The sequence below is a fragment of the Hemitrygon akajei genome, chromosome 1 (genome assembly GCF_048418815.1).
Source record: "Hemitrygon akajei chromosome 1, sHemAka1.3, whole genome shotgun sequence".
Taxonomy (NCBI): Eukaryota; Metazoa; Chordata; class Chondrichthyes; order Myliobatiformes; family Dasyatidae; genus Hemitrygon; species Hemitrygon akajei.
The window spans coordinates 186,178,195-186,195,512 of NC_133124.1; the positions used below are offsets into that span (position 1 = coordinate 186,178,195).

General features: G+C 47.9%; 1 protein-coding gene across 1 annotated transcript in view; it reads right to left on the minus strand.

The window, feature by feature from the left end:
* The window catches only part of LOC140733232 (POU domain, class 2, transcription factor 2-like), a 386,783-nt gene that overhangs the window by 12,459 nt on the left and 357,006 nt on the right, over positions 1-17,318 (minus strand). The window contains exons 10-14 of the mRNA XM_073056287.1: positions 10,062-10,153; positions 8,766-8,951; positions 8,232-8,373; positions 3,193-3,341; positions 2,209-2,388 (exon numbers count right to left, since the gene is read on the minus strand). Coding sequence (XP_072912388.1) covers positions 2,209-2,388; positions 3,193-3,341; positions 8,232-8,373; positions 8,766-8,951; positions 10,062-10,153 — 749 coding nt within the window. The remainder of the gene's footprint in view (positions 1-2,208; positions 2,389-3,192; positions 3,342-8,231; positions 8,374-8,765; positions 8,952-10,061; positions 10,154-17,318) is intronic.

Genomic DNA, 17,318 nt, shown 5'->3' on the forward strand with positions numbered 1-17,318 from the left:
CCATCAGTTTGGAGGCTATCTAGATGGAATGTGAGATGTTGCTCCTTCACCCAAACGAGGAAACCATAGACCAACATGTTGGAATGACAATGGGAATGGGAACTAAAATGGTTGGCCTCTGGGAAATTCCACTTTTGGCGGATAGAGGTGTTTGACAAAGTGCTCTCCCAATTTACTTTGGGTATCACCAGTGTGCTTAGAGAGCACTGGACACAACAGACAACCCCAAAAGATTGGCAGGTGAAGTGTTGCCTCACCTGCAAGGACAATTTGTGTACCTGAATGGAGGTAAGGGAGGAGGTGAAAGGGCAAGTCATTTGCAGGGATATGTGCCAGGAGGGACAAATGAACAAGGAGATCATGGAGGGATTGATCCCTGCGGAAAGCGGAGAGAGTGAAGGGGAAGGGAGGTAAAGACGTATTTTGTGGCAGGATCCTTTTGAAGATGGCGGAAGCTGCAGAGAATGAAGTGTTGAACGTGGAGGATCATGGGGTGAGGACAAGAGGAACACTATCTCTGTAAAGGTGTCGGGAAGAGTGGATGAGTACAGATGTCCAGGAAATGGAGGAGATGCGGGTGAGGGCTGCATCAATGGAGAGGGAAAGAAAACCCAGTTTTTGAAGAAGGAGGCATCTCTGACGTCCTGGAAACAAATGGAGACGAATGAACTGAGAAAAGGGAATGGCATTTTACAGGAGACAGAGTGGGAAGAGATACAATCAAGATAGCTGTTTATAAGGTAGGTTTATAAAAGAAATTAGTAGACAGTTTGTCGCCAGAGATGAAGACAGAGAAATCAAGAAAGGGAAGAGGGGTGTCAGAAGTGGACTAGTGAATTTACGGGAAGGGTGGAAGTTGGAGGCAAAGTCGATGAAATTGAGGAGTTCCAGGATGGGTGCATGAAGCAGCATCAATGCAGTCACCAGTGCAGAGCAGGAGGAGTTGGGGAGCATTACTGGGTAAGGCTTGCCCCATGCGGGTGTTCATGGCCACCCCTTGAGCTAGGAGAAAACTAGTGTAAACTTAATTTTTCAAACTGATGGCCCATGGTATATCAATACATTATTTTGGGGGCTTCCCCACCCAATCCAGACTTTCCCTGTCCTGTAGTGGAAGACCCCTGGACTGGGGCCACCTGGTCTGTTGAGCCTGCGCCACCATTCAACAAGATCATGGCTGATCTGGGCATGGACTCAGCTCCACCACCTGTCTTTTTCCAAGAACCCTACTATGCAAAAATCGATCTCACTGTGTATGAAGTGTATTTAATAGGGAGCCTCTACTGCTTCTATTAGCAGAGAATTTCACAGATTTGCTACTCTCTGGGAAAAGCAGTTTCTGCTCATTTCCGTCCTAAATGTACTCCCTCTGAATCTTGAGGCTATTTCCCTTAGTTCCAGGCTCACCTATCCGTGTCTTGTAAGTTTTATATGTTTCCATTTCACAGGTTTCTATAAGATCTGCTCTCAATTTTCTGAATTCCATTGAGTATAGTCCGAGGCTACTCGGTCTCTCCTTATTGATGAACCCCGTCATCTCTGGAATTAACCTGGTGAACATCCTCAGTACATCGTTCCTCAAGTAGAAACCAGAACTAAAAGCAGTACTCCAGGTGCGGCCTCACCAGTACCCTGTACAGCTGCAGCATAACTTCCCTGCTCTTTAATTCTAGCAATGAAGGACAACATTGCATTTGCCCTCTGCTGCACCTGCAAACCAACCGTTTGTGATTCACGCTCAAGCACCCCCAAGTCCCTCAGCAATCCGTCACCATTTACATAACAATCTCTGCCTCGCCCTCCTGTACCTGGAATGTGCCATTTGGCAGTGTTCCCTTACGGATACCTCACTGCCGGGTGACCAACGAGCTTTGGGCAGGTCACAGGGCATCTTCCATTGAGCTGATGATCTTCCAGCAGCACTTAGCGTCCATCTCACTGTCCTCCCCCGCCCCGGGAACAGCTCATAGATCAGTTGACACTACTGCTGGGGATGAACTGGGACACGGGGCCCTTGCGGGAGCCCCCATCCAAATTGCGCCTCTTCCGGTAACTCTCACAGCTGGGCGGAGGGTGTCCCACCTTCCCCCGCCCCTCGTGCAGCCACGGCAGCCCGGACACCCCCCACGCTGCAGCACGAAAGGCCCCTGGGGTGGGGTGGGGCGGGGCGGGCAGGTCCCTCTGTTCCCCTGGGGTGTCCCCACTCACCATGTGTGTGCTGTAGACGGACGGCTTGCTGTGGGTGTGGGGAGTCAGGCCGCTGTTGCTGGCGGGGTTGATGCGCTTCTCCTTCTGCCGCCGGTTGCAGAACCAGACGCGGATCACCTCCTTCTCCATGGTCAGCTGCTCGGCGATCAGCTGGATCTCCTCCGAGGTGGGCTTCTGGTTCTGTCCGAGGGAGGGGTGGTCACAACTAGTGTCACACACAAGCCCGGAGGGGTGGGCTTCTGGCGAAACCCCCCCCCCATGCTCCAACAGCCTCACCCCCACACCCCACCCCTCACAGTCTCAGCATCAACCACACCCACCCCCACCAACTTCCCCCTTCCCCACACCCCTCACCGACTCCCTCCCCCAACAATTCCACACCCTCATCAGCCCAAACCCTCCTCTGCACAAACTAACATCAACCCTTGCCCACACCCTCCACACCACCGTTCCCCACCCGCATCCTTCCACGCCCACGCAAAATGTACCACACTGCCATCCACCCCGCCATTCCTACTCCCCACCCTCAAAACTGACCTTCCCCACCGTGATCCCTTCACTCTAATCCCCCTCCACCCCTCGATCTACCTACCCATCAGACGACTCTGTCACCAGACTCACCCCGCAGTAACATATTCCCTGCCCAGGAGTGTGCTGAGCCCAGTCCTGTATAAAATACTGCCTGTCCATCAGTCATAAACACAGGAGATTCTGCAGAAGCTGGAAATCCAGAGTAACACACACAAAATGCTGAAAGAAATCTGTATCTATGGAGAAGAATATACAGTTGGTGTTTCGGGCCGAGACCCCTCACTGGTCCCGATGAAGGGTATTGCTTCGAAACATTGACTGCTTATTCCTCTCCGCAGATGTTACCTGACCAGCTGAGTTCCTTCAGCATTTTTTTTGTGTACTACGTTGTCCGTCAGTGTGGTGTCCCACTTCTGTGTAAGAGACACACTGCCCTCAGTCAGGGATACCTACCGCCAGGAAGCTCTTCTCTAAGGCCACGCGGACATTGGTCTCGATGCTTGTTCGTTTCTTCCTGCGTCGTCCCCCCATCCCCTCCATGCCGACCGGCGGGCTGCTCAGTGCGTTCGGGCTGGGCAGCGTCGAGTCCGCAGACATGTTCTCTGCCGGGTATATGGGGCAGGTGAGTACGACAGGAACCCGTCACCATTTCTTCAATCCCTTCTCTCTGTCCGTCTCTGTTCCTTGCTATGTCCCTTCCACTCCTTTCCCTCGGACCTCTCAGTACATCCCAGCCCCACTCCTGCACACCCAACCCCCCTTTCATTTCGTGAAGCTGCATCGTTTATCCTCCATCCCTTTCCATTCTACTCCCTCCATCTCTACTGTCACATCCTCTGTACTCCCCCACTCACCTCCATCCCTTTCATTCCATTCCCTTGTGCAGACAGGGAAACTTCCCAGTGCAGACAAGGGGACATCTCTCTCCTACCACCCGATGATCCCCAACTTATATTTCTACCATCACACCCTCTGTGCTCCCTCACCCAACTCCATCCCTCTCCCTCCAGCCCTGGTGTGCCAATCTCGGTCTCCACCACCCGCCCCCACCCTGTCCCCTGGACAAGTGCAAGAAGCTCATCAGTTAAACCAGGGCAGGACCCAAGGAGTCCATGGTCCTGGAAATGTTGTAGAACCGAGAGGCCCGGGGGCACATCATTCCCTTACGCAGGCAGGGAAACTTCCCAGTGCAGACGAGGGGACTCGATCTGAAACATCGATTGACCATTCCCCTCCATGTATGCTGCCTGACCAGTTCCTCGTGCACCTCAAAGTACGTTTTATTATCAAAGTACATATGTTTACGTATAGGTATGTATACAAACTATGTATATATATCTGTGGTTCAGGATGTCACTGAGTCACTACAGAGAGGGTTTGGGAGGTGGAGGATGCACAGAAAGAGGTTGTGATCTATCCTGAAAGCAGTAGCCTAAATAGAAAGAGGGAAGGAGTCTTAAAGGCAGTGGGAACACTGTGAGCAGATTTGGGTCCCTTATCTAAGAAAGGATGTGCTGGCATTGGAGAGGTCCAGAGGAGGTTCATGTGAAAGGCCCTCAGGAGCTTCGAGGAGCATGAGGAGTGTTTGATGGCTTTGGGCCTTTGCTCACTGGAGTTTAGAAGAATGAGGGGGAATCTCAAAGAAATCTATTGAATATTGCAAGGGCTAGATAGAGTGGACTTGGAGATGTGTTTCCTATACTGGGGAAGTCTAGGACCACAGGGCACAGCCTCAGATGTCCCTTTGGAACAGAGATGAGGAGGAATTTCTTTAGCCAGAGAATTCATTGCCACAGACAGTTGTGGAGGCCAAATCACTGGGCATATTTAAAGTAGAGGTTGATAGCTTCTTGATTGTAAGGGTGTCAAAAGTTACATGGAGAAGGCAGGAGAATGGGGTTGAGGTGGATAATAAATTAGTCCTGATCAGACTCGATGGTCCAAATGGCCTAATTCTGCTCCTGTGTTGCTATGGAACTTCAACAAGGTGGCAACCTTCAGATTATACCCTGTGCCATGTCCCAAGGGGCGGAAGACCAAGCGGATAATGTGGATAAATGTGCTGCTGGAGAAGGGGTGGAGGAGGGAGGGTTTTACGGACCTTAGCACTGAGATCAGCTCTGGGTGGCAGCAGCAAAGCGAGACGTTAAAAGAACCGGGGCTGATGTCCTCATAGAAAGAGCCACTGACTCTGTGGTGTGGGGAAGTTTAAACTGATTTAGCATAGGGGATAAAGTACTGACAAGGGGAGACTGAGTGTAAAACTCTAGGAAAGTATTTAATTGGGGGAAGGGGAATTAGACAGAAACCAGGAAGCATAAAGTGGGAATGGATGTACTTAGGGAAATGTACAACAGAAATGTGGAGGTTGTTTAAGGAGCACTTTGGATGGGTTTGACCCATTGAGGCAGGGTTGACAAGAGATGTGGAACATCTAGTCAAGAAGGAATAGGAAGCTTACTTCAGGTTTTGGCAGTAAGGTTCAGATAGGGCTCTAGGGAGTTACAAGGTAGCCAGAAAGGAGCTGAAGAGTGGACTTAGAGAGCTGGAAAGGGGACGAGTAGGGTTAAGGAAAACCCCCAAGGCATATGTGAAGAATAGGAGTATGGCTAGAGTGAGGGTGGGACTGATCAGGGATATGAGAGCAAACAGGTGCCTGGAGTTGGAGGAGGCAGGGGAGGTCCTTAATGAATACTTTGCTTTAGTATTCAAGATTGAGAGGGACCTTGAAGTTTGTGAGTAAAGTGTAAAATAGGCTGATATGATTGAACGTCAATGTTAAGAAAGAGAACATGCTGAACCATTTGAAAAACATTAGGATAGATTAGGCCCTGGGGCCAGTTAGCATACATCCCATGTTACAGGAAGCAAGGGAAGAGATTGCTATATCGTTGGCAATAAGCTTTGCATCCTCACTGGCCATAGGGGTGACTCCAGATGATTGGACGGTGGCAAATGTTATTTCTTTGTTCAAGGAAGGGAATAGGGACAACCCTGGAAATTATAGACTGGTGAGTCTTAATTCAGTGGTGGGCATATTATTGGAGAATATTCTCAGAGACAGGACTTACAAGCATTTGGAGAGACATAGTCTGATTAGGGATAGTCAGCACTGCTTTCTGAGGTCATGCCTCATGAGCCTGACTGAATATTTTGAGGATGTGACAAAGCTTATTGATGAAGGTAGAGCAGCGGATGAGGTGTATATGGCATTTGATAAGGATCGCTATCGGCAGGCTCATTTGGAAGGTCAGGAGACATGGGATCCAGGGAAACTTGGCTGTGCGGACAAAGAATTGGCTTGTCCATTGTAGGCAAAGGGTGGTAGTACAAAGAGCGTATTCTGCCTGGAGGTCAGTGACCAATGTGTTCCAGGGGTTCAGTCACTGGAGTCAATTAAAAGAGAGATGGAACAGATTTCTGGGTGTCAGGGAAATCAAGGTCCAGCGTTAATGCAGGAAAATGGTGCCGAGGTAGAAGATCAGTTGGAGAAACAGTCTCGAGCAGCTGAATGGTCTCCTGTTCCTGTTCCATTTGCTCTTATGGTCTGGTGTATCCAGAAAACTGAAAACATGTCCTTCTGGGAAGGAAGTCTGGTGCCTTGCCCCAGTCTAGGCTACAAGGGACTCCATACCACCACGGGGTGATGAGAGGTAGATACTAAATGCTGCCATTGGTCACTGACTTCAGGGAAGGGGGGTGGTGCACATGCTCGGGTCTACATTAATGGTGCTGAGTTTGAGAGATTGCGAGAGCTTCTAGTTTCCAGGAGTGAACGTCACCAACTGCCTGTCCTGGTCAAACCACAATGATGTCACAGCCAAGAAAGCTCACCAGCATATTTACTTCCTCAAGGAACGAAAGAAATTTAGGATTTCCCCGCTGACTCTAACCATTATTTATCACAAACCTCCCCACCACTGAGGACATCTTCGATAGGCAATGCCTCAGGAAGGTGGAATCCATCATTAAGGACCCTCGCAATCCGGAACCTGTGCTCTTCGTCGGGGCGGAGGAACAGGAGCCTGAAGACGCACACTCAACGCTTGAGGAACAGTTCAAGGTTTCTCAGCCTGGCACACCTCAAAGAATGGTGCTTAGCCCACTGAACTATTCTCTCTACACCCACAAGTGTGTGCACAGCTCAAACACCATCTATACATTTGCCAATGACACGGCTATCATTGGCAGCATTTCAGATGGTGACAAGAAGTGAGATGGGTCAGCTGGTCGAGTGGTGTCGCAACAACAACCTTGTACTCATTGTCAGTATGACTAAGGAATTGATTGTGGACTTCAGGAAGGGCAAGGGATCACACACTAGTCCTCATGGAAGGATCAGCGGTGAAAAGCGTGAGCAGCTTCAAGTTCCTGGGTGTCAACATCTCTGAAGATCCTGAGCCTGACATATTGATGCAACCATAAAGAAGGCACGGCAGCAGCTATGTTTCATTAGGAGTTTGACCAGACTTGGTCGTAACCAAAGACTCACAAATTTCTATAGATGTACCGTGGAGAGCATTCTAACCGGCTGCATCACCGACTGGTATGGAAGGGACACTGCACAAGGTCAGAAAAAAAATCTTCAGAAGGCCGCAAACTAACCAGTTCCGTCATAGACACCAGCCTCCCCACCGCTGAGGACATCTTCAAAGGGCGACGCCACACCAGGGCGGCATCTGTCATTAAGGACACCCATCACCCTCTTCTCAAGAGGACCTGCCCTCTTCTCATTGCTACCACCAAGGAGGAGGTACAGTAGTCTGAAGACACACTCTGTTTTAGGAACAGCTTCTTCCCCTCCGCCATCAGGTTTCTGAATGGACAATGAACACTGCCTCACTATTTTTTTCTTCTTTTGATCTCTTTTTCTATTACTCACTTAATTTAATTTATTTTTACATATATTTATTATTGTAATTTATGATGTTTTTATTATGTAATGTACTGCTGCCACAAAACATCAGATTTCACGACATATGTCAATGATCCTAAGCCTCATATTTAATAAATAATGATATTTCTGAACAGTCCATGAAACCATGAACACTACATCATTATCCATTTTGTGCAGTGTTTATTGTGACTTAGTAATACTTTTTGTATGGCACTGTACTGCTGCCACTAAACAACATATTTCATCAATATCTCAGTGATAATAAACCTGATTCTGGATAGCAGAATGTACTGGTTACCCTGCTCCTTTACACATTGTAACCCTCACACCATTAGAAACAGCCCAGACCAAAATCACCAGCCTCCCCTACTGTCCTCAATCTCACACAGCCTTGCCCAGCCTGCACAGATGAAACCCACCACTCGGTCACATTCACCACCCCCGCCATCCCCACTCTATGTGCTGTACCGTCGACCCACAACCAGCTCTGCGCCACGGACTGCTGTCCCATTCACCACACCCGGGAGGTGGGACTGGGTCTGGGAGAGTTGGAGGGGATATGCTGGCCTTGCCGGGGGCGTTCGTGACCACTTACCTGCATCGTTCAGCCACTTCTCCAGTAAGGGCTTCAGCTTACACATGTTCTTGAAGCTGAGGTTCAGGGCTTCGAAGCGCGAGATTGTCGTCTGGCTGAAGTCATTGCCGTAGAGTTTCCCCATCGCCAGCCCAACGTCTCCCTGAAGGAAGGTGACAGCCCAGAGGGGCGAGCTTGGTTACAGGTTGGAAAAGTCACAGCATGCGCAGGAAACTGTTACAGAACAGCTATAGCCCACCCAGGAGACAGGGTCCATTACAGCACAGTTACAGCCCACCCAGGAGACAGGGTCCATTACAGCACAGTTACAGCCCACCCAGGAGACAGGGTCCATTACTGTACAGTTACAGCCCACCCAGGAGACAGGGTCCATGATAGCACAGATACAGCCCAGCCAGAGTTGGAGATATAGCCAAGCATATTACAGGGCTCTGTGTCCAGTTGTGAGCCCAGAGGGTTGGGGTGGATTGACAATCCCGCTACCCTCACCCACCAACTGCTCTCTACTCCCACCCAACCTCCCCCCAGCAGTACCTGGGTGAAGCCTAGCTTGATGCGTCGCTGTTTGAAGGTGCGGGCGAACTGTTCCAGCTCCTCCAGGTCGCTGGGCTCCTCCTGGTGGGACACGGCCTCCACACCTTTAGTGGTCGGTGGGTGGGGGAGTCCCTGCGGGTGGGGCTCGGGGGCCATTGGGCAGGCCAGGCCTGGCCGGTTCACTGCCTGCAACGCAGAGAGGGCTTCTCATTACCACTGGGAGGGGGGGAGTGGGAAGGCCTCGCCCAAACCTCCCATTTCCAACCTCTCATACTCCTCCCACTCAACCCCACCCTCATCAATGCCTCCCTCATTGCTCAAACTCCCTGTGTACCAGTTCCCCATCTCTCTTACCCCTCCCGCACCCCCTTGTCCCTCCTCTCCTCCAGCCCTTCCGCCTGTCCATCTGCCCCGTCACATCTCGACACCCACCCTCTTCCCAATCATTTCTGCATTCTTACTGCCTCTGCCTCCCCTTTCTGTCACCAGCACCGCTCACTCACCCAGCACTCCCTCACCCCCAGCTCCTCTCCCCAACCCACCCTGCCTGTATCCCCATTCTCAGCCACTCACTCCACCCAAGGGGATGCCTCAACCCATTGAACCAGCCCCCCCATTCATGCTCCAATCAAGCTAGAACTGTACCCATGCTGCCCCCTACCCCCTCATCTATACCCCAACAACATCTAACTGCTGCAGAACAGCTGACGAAGTGGCCTCGAGCTGCCCTTGGTGGAGAATTCAGCAGCTTTTCCTTCCTCATTCCCCACTCCCTCCCTCCTCTTCCTTTCTCTTTGCTCATTCCTCCCTCGCCTTCCTCACTACACCTTTCCCCTCAATCAACCCCCTCACTTACCTCCTCTCAGTCACCCCCTCTCCTTCCTATCCCCACTCCCACCACGTACCTCTCTTCCCGCCTCTCTCTCCTCCTTTCTCCTGCCTCTCCCCCTCACTCTCTCCCTTAACTCTCTTTCTCCTCTCTCACTATCCCTCTCTCTTCCCCCCACTCCTTGCTCTCTCGCTCACTCCACCTCCGGCAGGCACACAGTTGTGGAGCTCTCAGGCCATTCAGCCTAGTGTGACCCCGCCACCTCTCCCCCTCCTGCACCCTACCCCTACCCCATGCTCCTGTTGTAAGGCAGGAGCAGCGTGCCTCCGGTGACACTCAAACCCTACCCCAGTCCCTCTGTGCTCCATCCCTGACCCACGTGTGCTCAGGTCTGTGCCAGCCCCTGGGGCCACTCCCTGCCGCTGTGCACAATGGTGGGGGAGGAATGGGAGAGAGAGGGGACTGACCTGTGCTGCCAACCCCAGCCTGGGCTGTGCCTGCAGGAGTCCCCCTTGGTTTTGCTGAGGTAGCTGTAGAAGGTTTGGTGTCGAGAGCAGACCTGGGAGGAACAGAGAGTGTGCAGTTCAAAGTTCAGAGTTCAAAGCAAATGTATTACCAAAATACACATACATATACCACCTTGAGATTTATTTCTTGGAGGCCTTTTACAGGGAAAAAAATAATAGAAGTGATGAAAAACTATACATAAATGGACAAAGACTATCAATAAGTTTGAAAAAACAGCCCCCTTCATGATACTGAGACCTCGCAGTGGCCACGGACCCTGTTAATCCAGCAGGAAATTCCCATCCGGAGGGAGGGCCGGGCTCTTGGTAACTACTTTGTGCAGACAGGAGCAGGAGCAGAGGACTAAATTCCATCCTTGCTCTGTCCCAGGACGGGGACAACATGGTGCCGACCTGGAGAACAGATCGAGCAAAATCTAAATGGCTGGAGGGATTCAGCGGGTTGAGCAGCATCTGTGGGGGCTGTGGAATGACTGGTGTTTCACACCGAGACCCTGCCTCAAGACAGAAGGAAGACTGTCGTGATCGAAGCATTGACGGGTAGGGGAACAAACAGTAATAATGTTGGTCTGGACGACATTTGTGACGCACAGAAAAGCTGCTTCAAAAGATTTCTGTTTGAGATGTGGGTTAATTTGATTTCACTGTCAGATTCTGTGTATGCACGTTCAAATGAGCAGAATGATTGTAAAGGCTTTGGCCAGGGTTATCTGGACTTCAGGGCAGAGTTGAGTGTTCATATTGCATTTTGCAAAGGCATTATTTACTGAGTGGCTTCCAATTAACTTGTAGAATGCAATGACCCTTGTACATTTTGCTTCTCAAAATCTCTAAACTTAATGGTGCTATCTCGGTAATCAGGGTGAATTTAAAGAGACTTTTACAATGGAGCTGTGGTGACTTAGCAGGGATGATCCATGACTTTCTGTATTCTTGTGAATAAATATACTGACATTTGTGAAGCATGAGTTGAGTGACAGACCAAGGAAGGCAGGGATGTTACTTTACAGCATCTGTGATGCAGACTCCACTTGGAAGAAGAGCTTGAAGCAGTAAGAGTGCATTGTAAATTGGTGCATTGATTTCAGAGACTTGATTCCAAGTGATTTGTTTCTTTGTAGCTTTACTCAATTCTCATTTTAATCACAATTTAACAAGGAACTGCTAGTGGATTTTTTTTTTGCCTAGTCTATTTACAAATCTGCAAAAATGACGTACAAAATGAAAATATGCCTCTGTTTGGTAAGAATGCTGAATGGCCACTGAGTTCTTGCCCTCACTCATTTAATTTACTTTTTAATAAGAAAAGCTTGGCATGAATAAACATGAATGTAAGAGAAAGGAAAAGGGCAGCTGGTAGGTAATGGGTGGAAGCTGTTATGTTTTGTAACTTCGGAACATTAAACTTATTCAGAAGAAGACACATGAGCCCAAAATGTGTCTAACTTTGTGTTTACTTCGTGAGGCGCACGTGTATCAGTTAGTAGTGTGACGACGTGTGCCATTCACATATTTTTACGTATTACCTGTAATGAATTATTTAAACAAACAAGAATGCTTAATCAACGTATATACAAGATTACTTAAATACTACTGAAATATTAAATATACAACAATTCAATAATTCAATAGAGAATGCATCTTAACTAAATACACAGAATATTATATAATACAACTACGATACACAGACATACACAGCATAGTAATTTTTAAGTTGGCCCATTCAGACCTGTCGAGGCTTTCTTACTCTTGTGGGATGACGTCTTTCCAGACAAGGCAGGAGAGACTTGTGAAACAATCTCAGGTTCTGGTTCTGGGCCCTCCTCCGTGGTGGTTGTAGGAAGTGACTCTGAGACTGCAGGAAGTGGTTCTGACAGCAGTAGCCACCTTTCTTCTCTAATAATTGACTCTGTTCCTCAACTGATCAATGAGTCATCTCCATGTGATACCAGACGCAAGCTCCACTGTGTAGGACAGTGGTCCAGTTCTGTCCTTAATCTTTCCAAGTACCCACTTCCGATCACCTCTGTAGTCCCTCGCCGGGAATGATTGCCCAGGAGCGAAACATCGAACCTCTTTGTTTGAGGATTTGTCTCAGCTGTTTGTCCCGCATACTCCTTCTGAGATTGGGTCTGAGGAGATCCGAGCATGAACGCAAAGGACGACTCAGGAACAGCGTGGCTGGTCAGCGTGGCGGTTGTGGAGTGTGCTGCATTTCGACATGCGAGGGGGAGATTGGCAAGTTTCTGATTCAGTGTAGTGTTCTGCTGACAGTGCATTCTTTAGACTCCAGATAAACCTTCCCGCCAAGCCCTTTGTGGTTGGGTGGTACAGTGCAGATGCAATATAACTTAATCTATTCCTTTCTAAGAACGGCTGAAACTGTTCCCTCACAAACTGTGGTCCATAGTCACTGACTAAGTGTTCAGGAACATCAGTCCTTGCAAAGAGGCTTCTCAATGCATCAGCAGTGTGCAAGGCTGCAGTGGAGACCACTGGGAACACTTAAAGTCATATAGTCAGGGATCAGTACAGCACAGAAACAGGCCCTTTGGCCCATCTAGTCTATGCCGAACCTTCTGGCCATTTTGTAGCAACATCCCCTACCACCAAGAAATTTGTGCCCATGAATGGTCTAGCAAAATCCAGGGCAATTCTTCACCAGGGCAATGCAGGCTGTTCCCGGGGATGGAGAGGAGCTGCTGTAGGCATCTTCTGGATGTGTTGGCATCCTGTACAACACAACATTGTTACAACTCTCAAACCTCCCAAGGGCAAGTTTCACTGTTAGAAAAAATGCAGAACTGGAGTTTCTGCTGCCCATTCCAGCTATTTTGGGTTGCCATGTAGATCAGAGGCAGTGTTGGGTCTTTTTTAGTTTCCATTTGGATCATCTCTGCTGTAATACGGAGACTTTCAATTTGCGTTAGGGAGAATATGTCGGGAAGTGACTTTTTTTGTAGATTTTCCTAGTACTTCCTTTTTCAAGGTCCAACAGAACAATCCATCGGCATTTCCATGATCAGTTGCCCTCTTGAATTCAATCTTGTAATTGCGTCCTCCAAGAAACCGAGCCCATCTCCGCACTCGTGCTGCTGCTGTTAGTGGAACACCCTTCTGCGGATTGAAAATGGACACTCATGGTTGATGATCAGTAATGAGGGCAAACTTCCTCCCATAGAAGTATTGGTTGAAATGTGTTACACCCCAAACCAGACTTAGGGCCCCTCTGTCAATCTGTGCGTAGTTTTTCTCTGCAGTGGTAAGGGAACTATGGGGCATTCACTTCCATTGCTCATAACATGTGACATGACTGACTGCACCTTCACCATAAGGCGAGTCGACACAGGCAAGCTTCACCGGATGATGTGGGTCATAACGTATGAGAACAGTGTCTGACGTCGTTATTTCCTTTACCTTTTAGAAAGCCACCTTGCACTGCTTTGTTCATTGCCATTTCTTCCAGATCTGCAGTAATGAGTTCAAGGAATGGAGCACAGCAGCCGTTTGGCAAGAACCTGCCACAGTAGTTAACAAATCCTAAAAAGGACTGCGACCTTTTGGCCTTGGGACATCCACCACCACTGCTTAAATTTTCTCAATGCACTTGTATAATCTCCGTGCGTCAATAGTGTGACCAAAGTGATGTTTGGTTTAAAGAATTCATACTCGGCTTGTTGTGCACGGAGCCCATAATATTCTAATCTTTTTAACCCCGTCTTGAGGTTTTGGAGAAGTTCCTGGGCATCCTTACCTGTAACAATGATGTCACCCAGGTAACACTGAGTGCCTGGGCAGCCTTGCAGCATTTGGTCCATAGTTTTCTGCCAGAGTGATTTCTGCTGATGTTACTCCAGAAATAAGTGTATTATAGTGATAAAGCCCTTTGTGAACGTTTATGATGAAAAACACTTCGAACTCCTCTTCCATCTCCATCTGTGGATAGGCCTCAGCTAAGTCCACTTTGCTGAAGTGCTTCCCCCCAGAAAGGTTTGCAAAGATATCCTCTCTCCTGGGAAGAAGGTATTGATCTACTTTCAGTTCTGGCCTGGTGGTGACCTTAAAATCACCACAGATCCTGATAGACTCATCCTTCTTGGCTACTGGGATTACTGGTGCTGCCCAGGGGCTCCAATCAACCTTGGAAAAAATTCCGTCAGCCTCCACATGATTTAGCTCACTGGCTACTTTGAGTTGGACAGGCTTTGTAAAACTTGGGTGCAGCATTTTCATTTAGCCCTAGTTTACCTTTGAGTAAGTTTTCCAATACCATTCTTGGATACAGCTGTGGCATCATCCAGTACCTTTCATAATTTGCTTCCAGTTGACTCCATTACAGGGGATGGGGCATGCAAGTAATGGATGGATCTCCAATTAAGTTGTAGTTGTCTCAGCCAATCACAGCCCTACAAGGCTAGTCCTCCTGTTCTTACCACATACAAACTCACAGTGACTTGTTGGCTGTTGTATTTCTCTGAAACAAACGTCTTTCCCACAGGAGTCATCTTTTCTCCAGTATAGGTTCTTAGTTAGATACTTGCAGGCTTCAGTTCAGTATTTTTGAAATGTCACTCAAACTCATTTTGTGGACTGAATCAGCAGAACCAGTGTCCAATTCATTTGCCGTTCACTTCTAGTGTAAGCCATTTTGCTTGTCGATTGTAGGTTTTTCTTACATCATTAAGCCCATTACCAAACTGAGAACGCTCAGACAATCTCTTCAATTCAGCCACACACACTGAAATGGATTCCCTTTCTTTATGATTCCGCTTATGAAACTTAAAGCGCTCTGTAATCAACAATGGCTTCAGTTCTAAATGTTCCTGCATCACTTTCACGATATCAGCAAAGCAGTTAAACTTCGAAGTCTTTAAACCCAATTTACTAAGCAAAATTGGTACATATTTCTCATTGCCTGTTTCATTTGCTTCAAAATGCTGTTCAATTTGCTCAGTAAATAAAATCAAGTATTCAAGCGTGACAGCCATTTCTGCTCGTTTTAAATGATTATTATCACCTGGAACTCACCCTTTAGGAAATTGTGAATTATTCTGCTTTTGACTTTATAAAAAAATCTCTGTCATGTCTTTCCTCCCGACGAACAAGTGCTGTGCTGCGTATTTTTTAACTTGACTGTGTCTGCGCATGCTGGGCTGCATTTTTTTTGTTGTTGCCACTCCTTGCTGTGCTTTTTTTTTAACACTTGAACATCCCACTGCTCTTCAATAGGTCAGTAGCCATCTTGGGTTTATTTTAAGAATACCTTATCACCGCTGTCATGGTTTGTTGCATTAAAAGTTGGGAACTACAAAGAATTTGAAGGTATCATCAATTGTCTTGAATGTTACAATGAAACTGAAAACTTGAAGGATATAATCGTCAAAAGCATTGTATAAATATTTTTTATTGAGATACAGCGTGGAATAGGTCAATCAAGCTGCGCAGCCCAGCAACCCCCAATTTAACCCTACCCTAATCATGAGACAATTGACAACGACCAATTAGCCTACCAACCGGTCTGTCTTTGGACTGTGGGGGGAAACCAGAGCACTGGAGGAAACCTACACAGTCATAGGAGAATGTACAAGCAGCAGCGGAAATGGAACCCGGGTCGCTGGTACTGTAAAGCGTTGTGCTAACCACTTTGCTACCATGCTGCCGATCTTATCTGTACCAGGTGTCTGCACTAGAGAAATTCCTTTAGCCAGAGGGTGGTAAATTTGTGGAATTTGTTGCCACATGCAGCTGTGGAGGCCAGGTCGTTGGGTGTATTTAAGGCAGAGATTGATAGGTTCTTGATTGGACACAGCATCAAAGGTTACGGGGGGAAGGCGGGGAATGGGGTTGAGGAGGAGAAAAAAAAGGATCAGCCATGACTGAATGGTGGAGCAGACTTGATTGGCCAGATGGCCTAATTCTGCTCCTATGTCTTATGGTCTAATTTTGTTCATTTGCAGTCAATCAAAAGAACAGGGAGTGGGGTGAAAGGTAAATTATTTAATGGGAATCTGAGGGGGAGCTTCTTCACTCAGAGGGTGGTGTGAGTGTGGAACGAGCTGCCAGTGGAAGTGATAGATGCGTGTTCAATTGTAACATTTGAATTTTGGATAAGTACGTGGATGGGAGGTCTATGGTCTGGGGTGCAGGTCGATGGGACTAAGCAGAGAAACAGGTAGGCAGGGACTGGATGGACTGAAGGGGATGTCTCTGTGTGGTAGTGCTCTACAATTAGCAGATAATGATGGAGAGTGATACCTGGGTAACAAGCGTAGGGATGGGAAAGGCGAACAAATGGAAAGAGCCTGTCTGGGAAAGAGACGCAGGAGGAGTGCGTTACTTGCAATTGGCAAATTCATAGAATTGGGATGTAGGTTTCCCAGGGAGAATATATGGTGCTATTCCTCTAGTTTGTGATTGGCCCCACGGTGGCAGTGGAGAAGATTAGGAGAGATGGATCAGTGAGGAAGGAATGGGAAGGGAAGTTCAAATGACTCATATCTAGGAGCTGGGGATGGCCACTTGGACAGAGAGTTGCCGGGTCTCTGCTTGGCCTCACTTGTAAAGGACAACAGTTCAGGAGCACTGAATGTAATGGACCAGGTTGGACGAAGTCAACCTGTACCTCTGCCACACCTAGAAGGGCTGTTTAGGTCCATGGATGGTGGTGAGGGAGGAGGTGGAAGGATAATCACCACCTCCTTATCGTTCAGAATCAGAGTCAGGATTTTTTTTATCACCGACATGATAATTTGTTGTTTTGTGGCAGAAGTACAGTGCAAGACATAAGTTGCAGTAATAAATGAAGTAAATAAAAATTACAAAATAATACCAGTACTAAGGAACAGTGAAAAGCTCCTCTTGCATAATGTTCATAAAGATCAAATCATTACACACTGCACTGTGATAGTACGCTGGACTTCGGAAGAAGAAGAGGAGATCTCATTGAAAACTATTGAATATTGAAAAGCCTAGTGGATGTGGAGTAGATTTTTACAATAATGCAAGTGTCTAGGACCAGAGGTACAGCCTCCAAACAGGATGTTCCTTTAGATCAGATGAGGGAATTTTGTTTTAGCCGGGTGGGGGGGAGAGGGGCGTGAAGATTCTGTAGAATTCATTGTCACAGATGGCTGTGGCGGCCAAGCCATTGGGTATATTTAAAGCAGACATTGATAGGTTCTTGTTTACTGTGTGTGT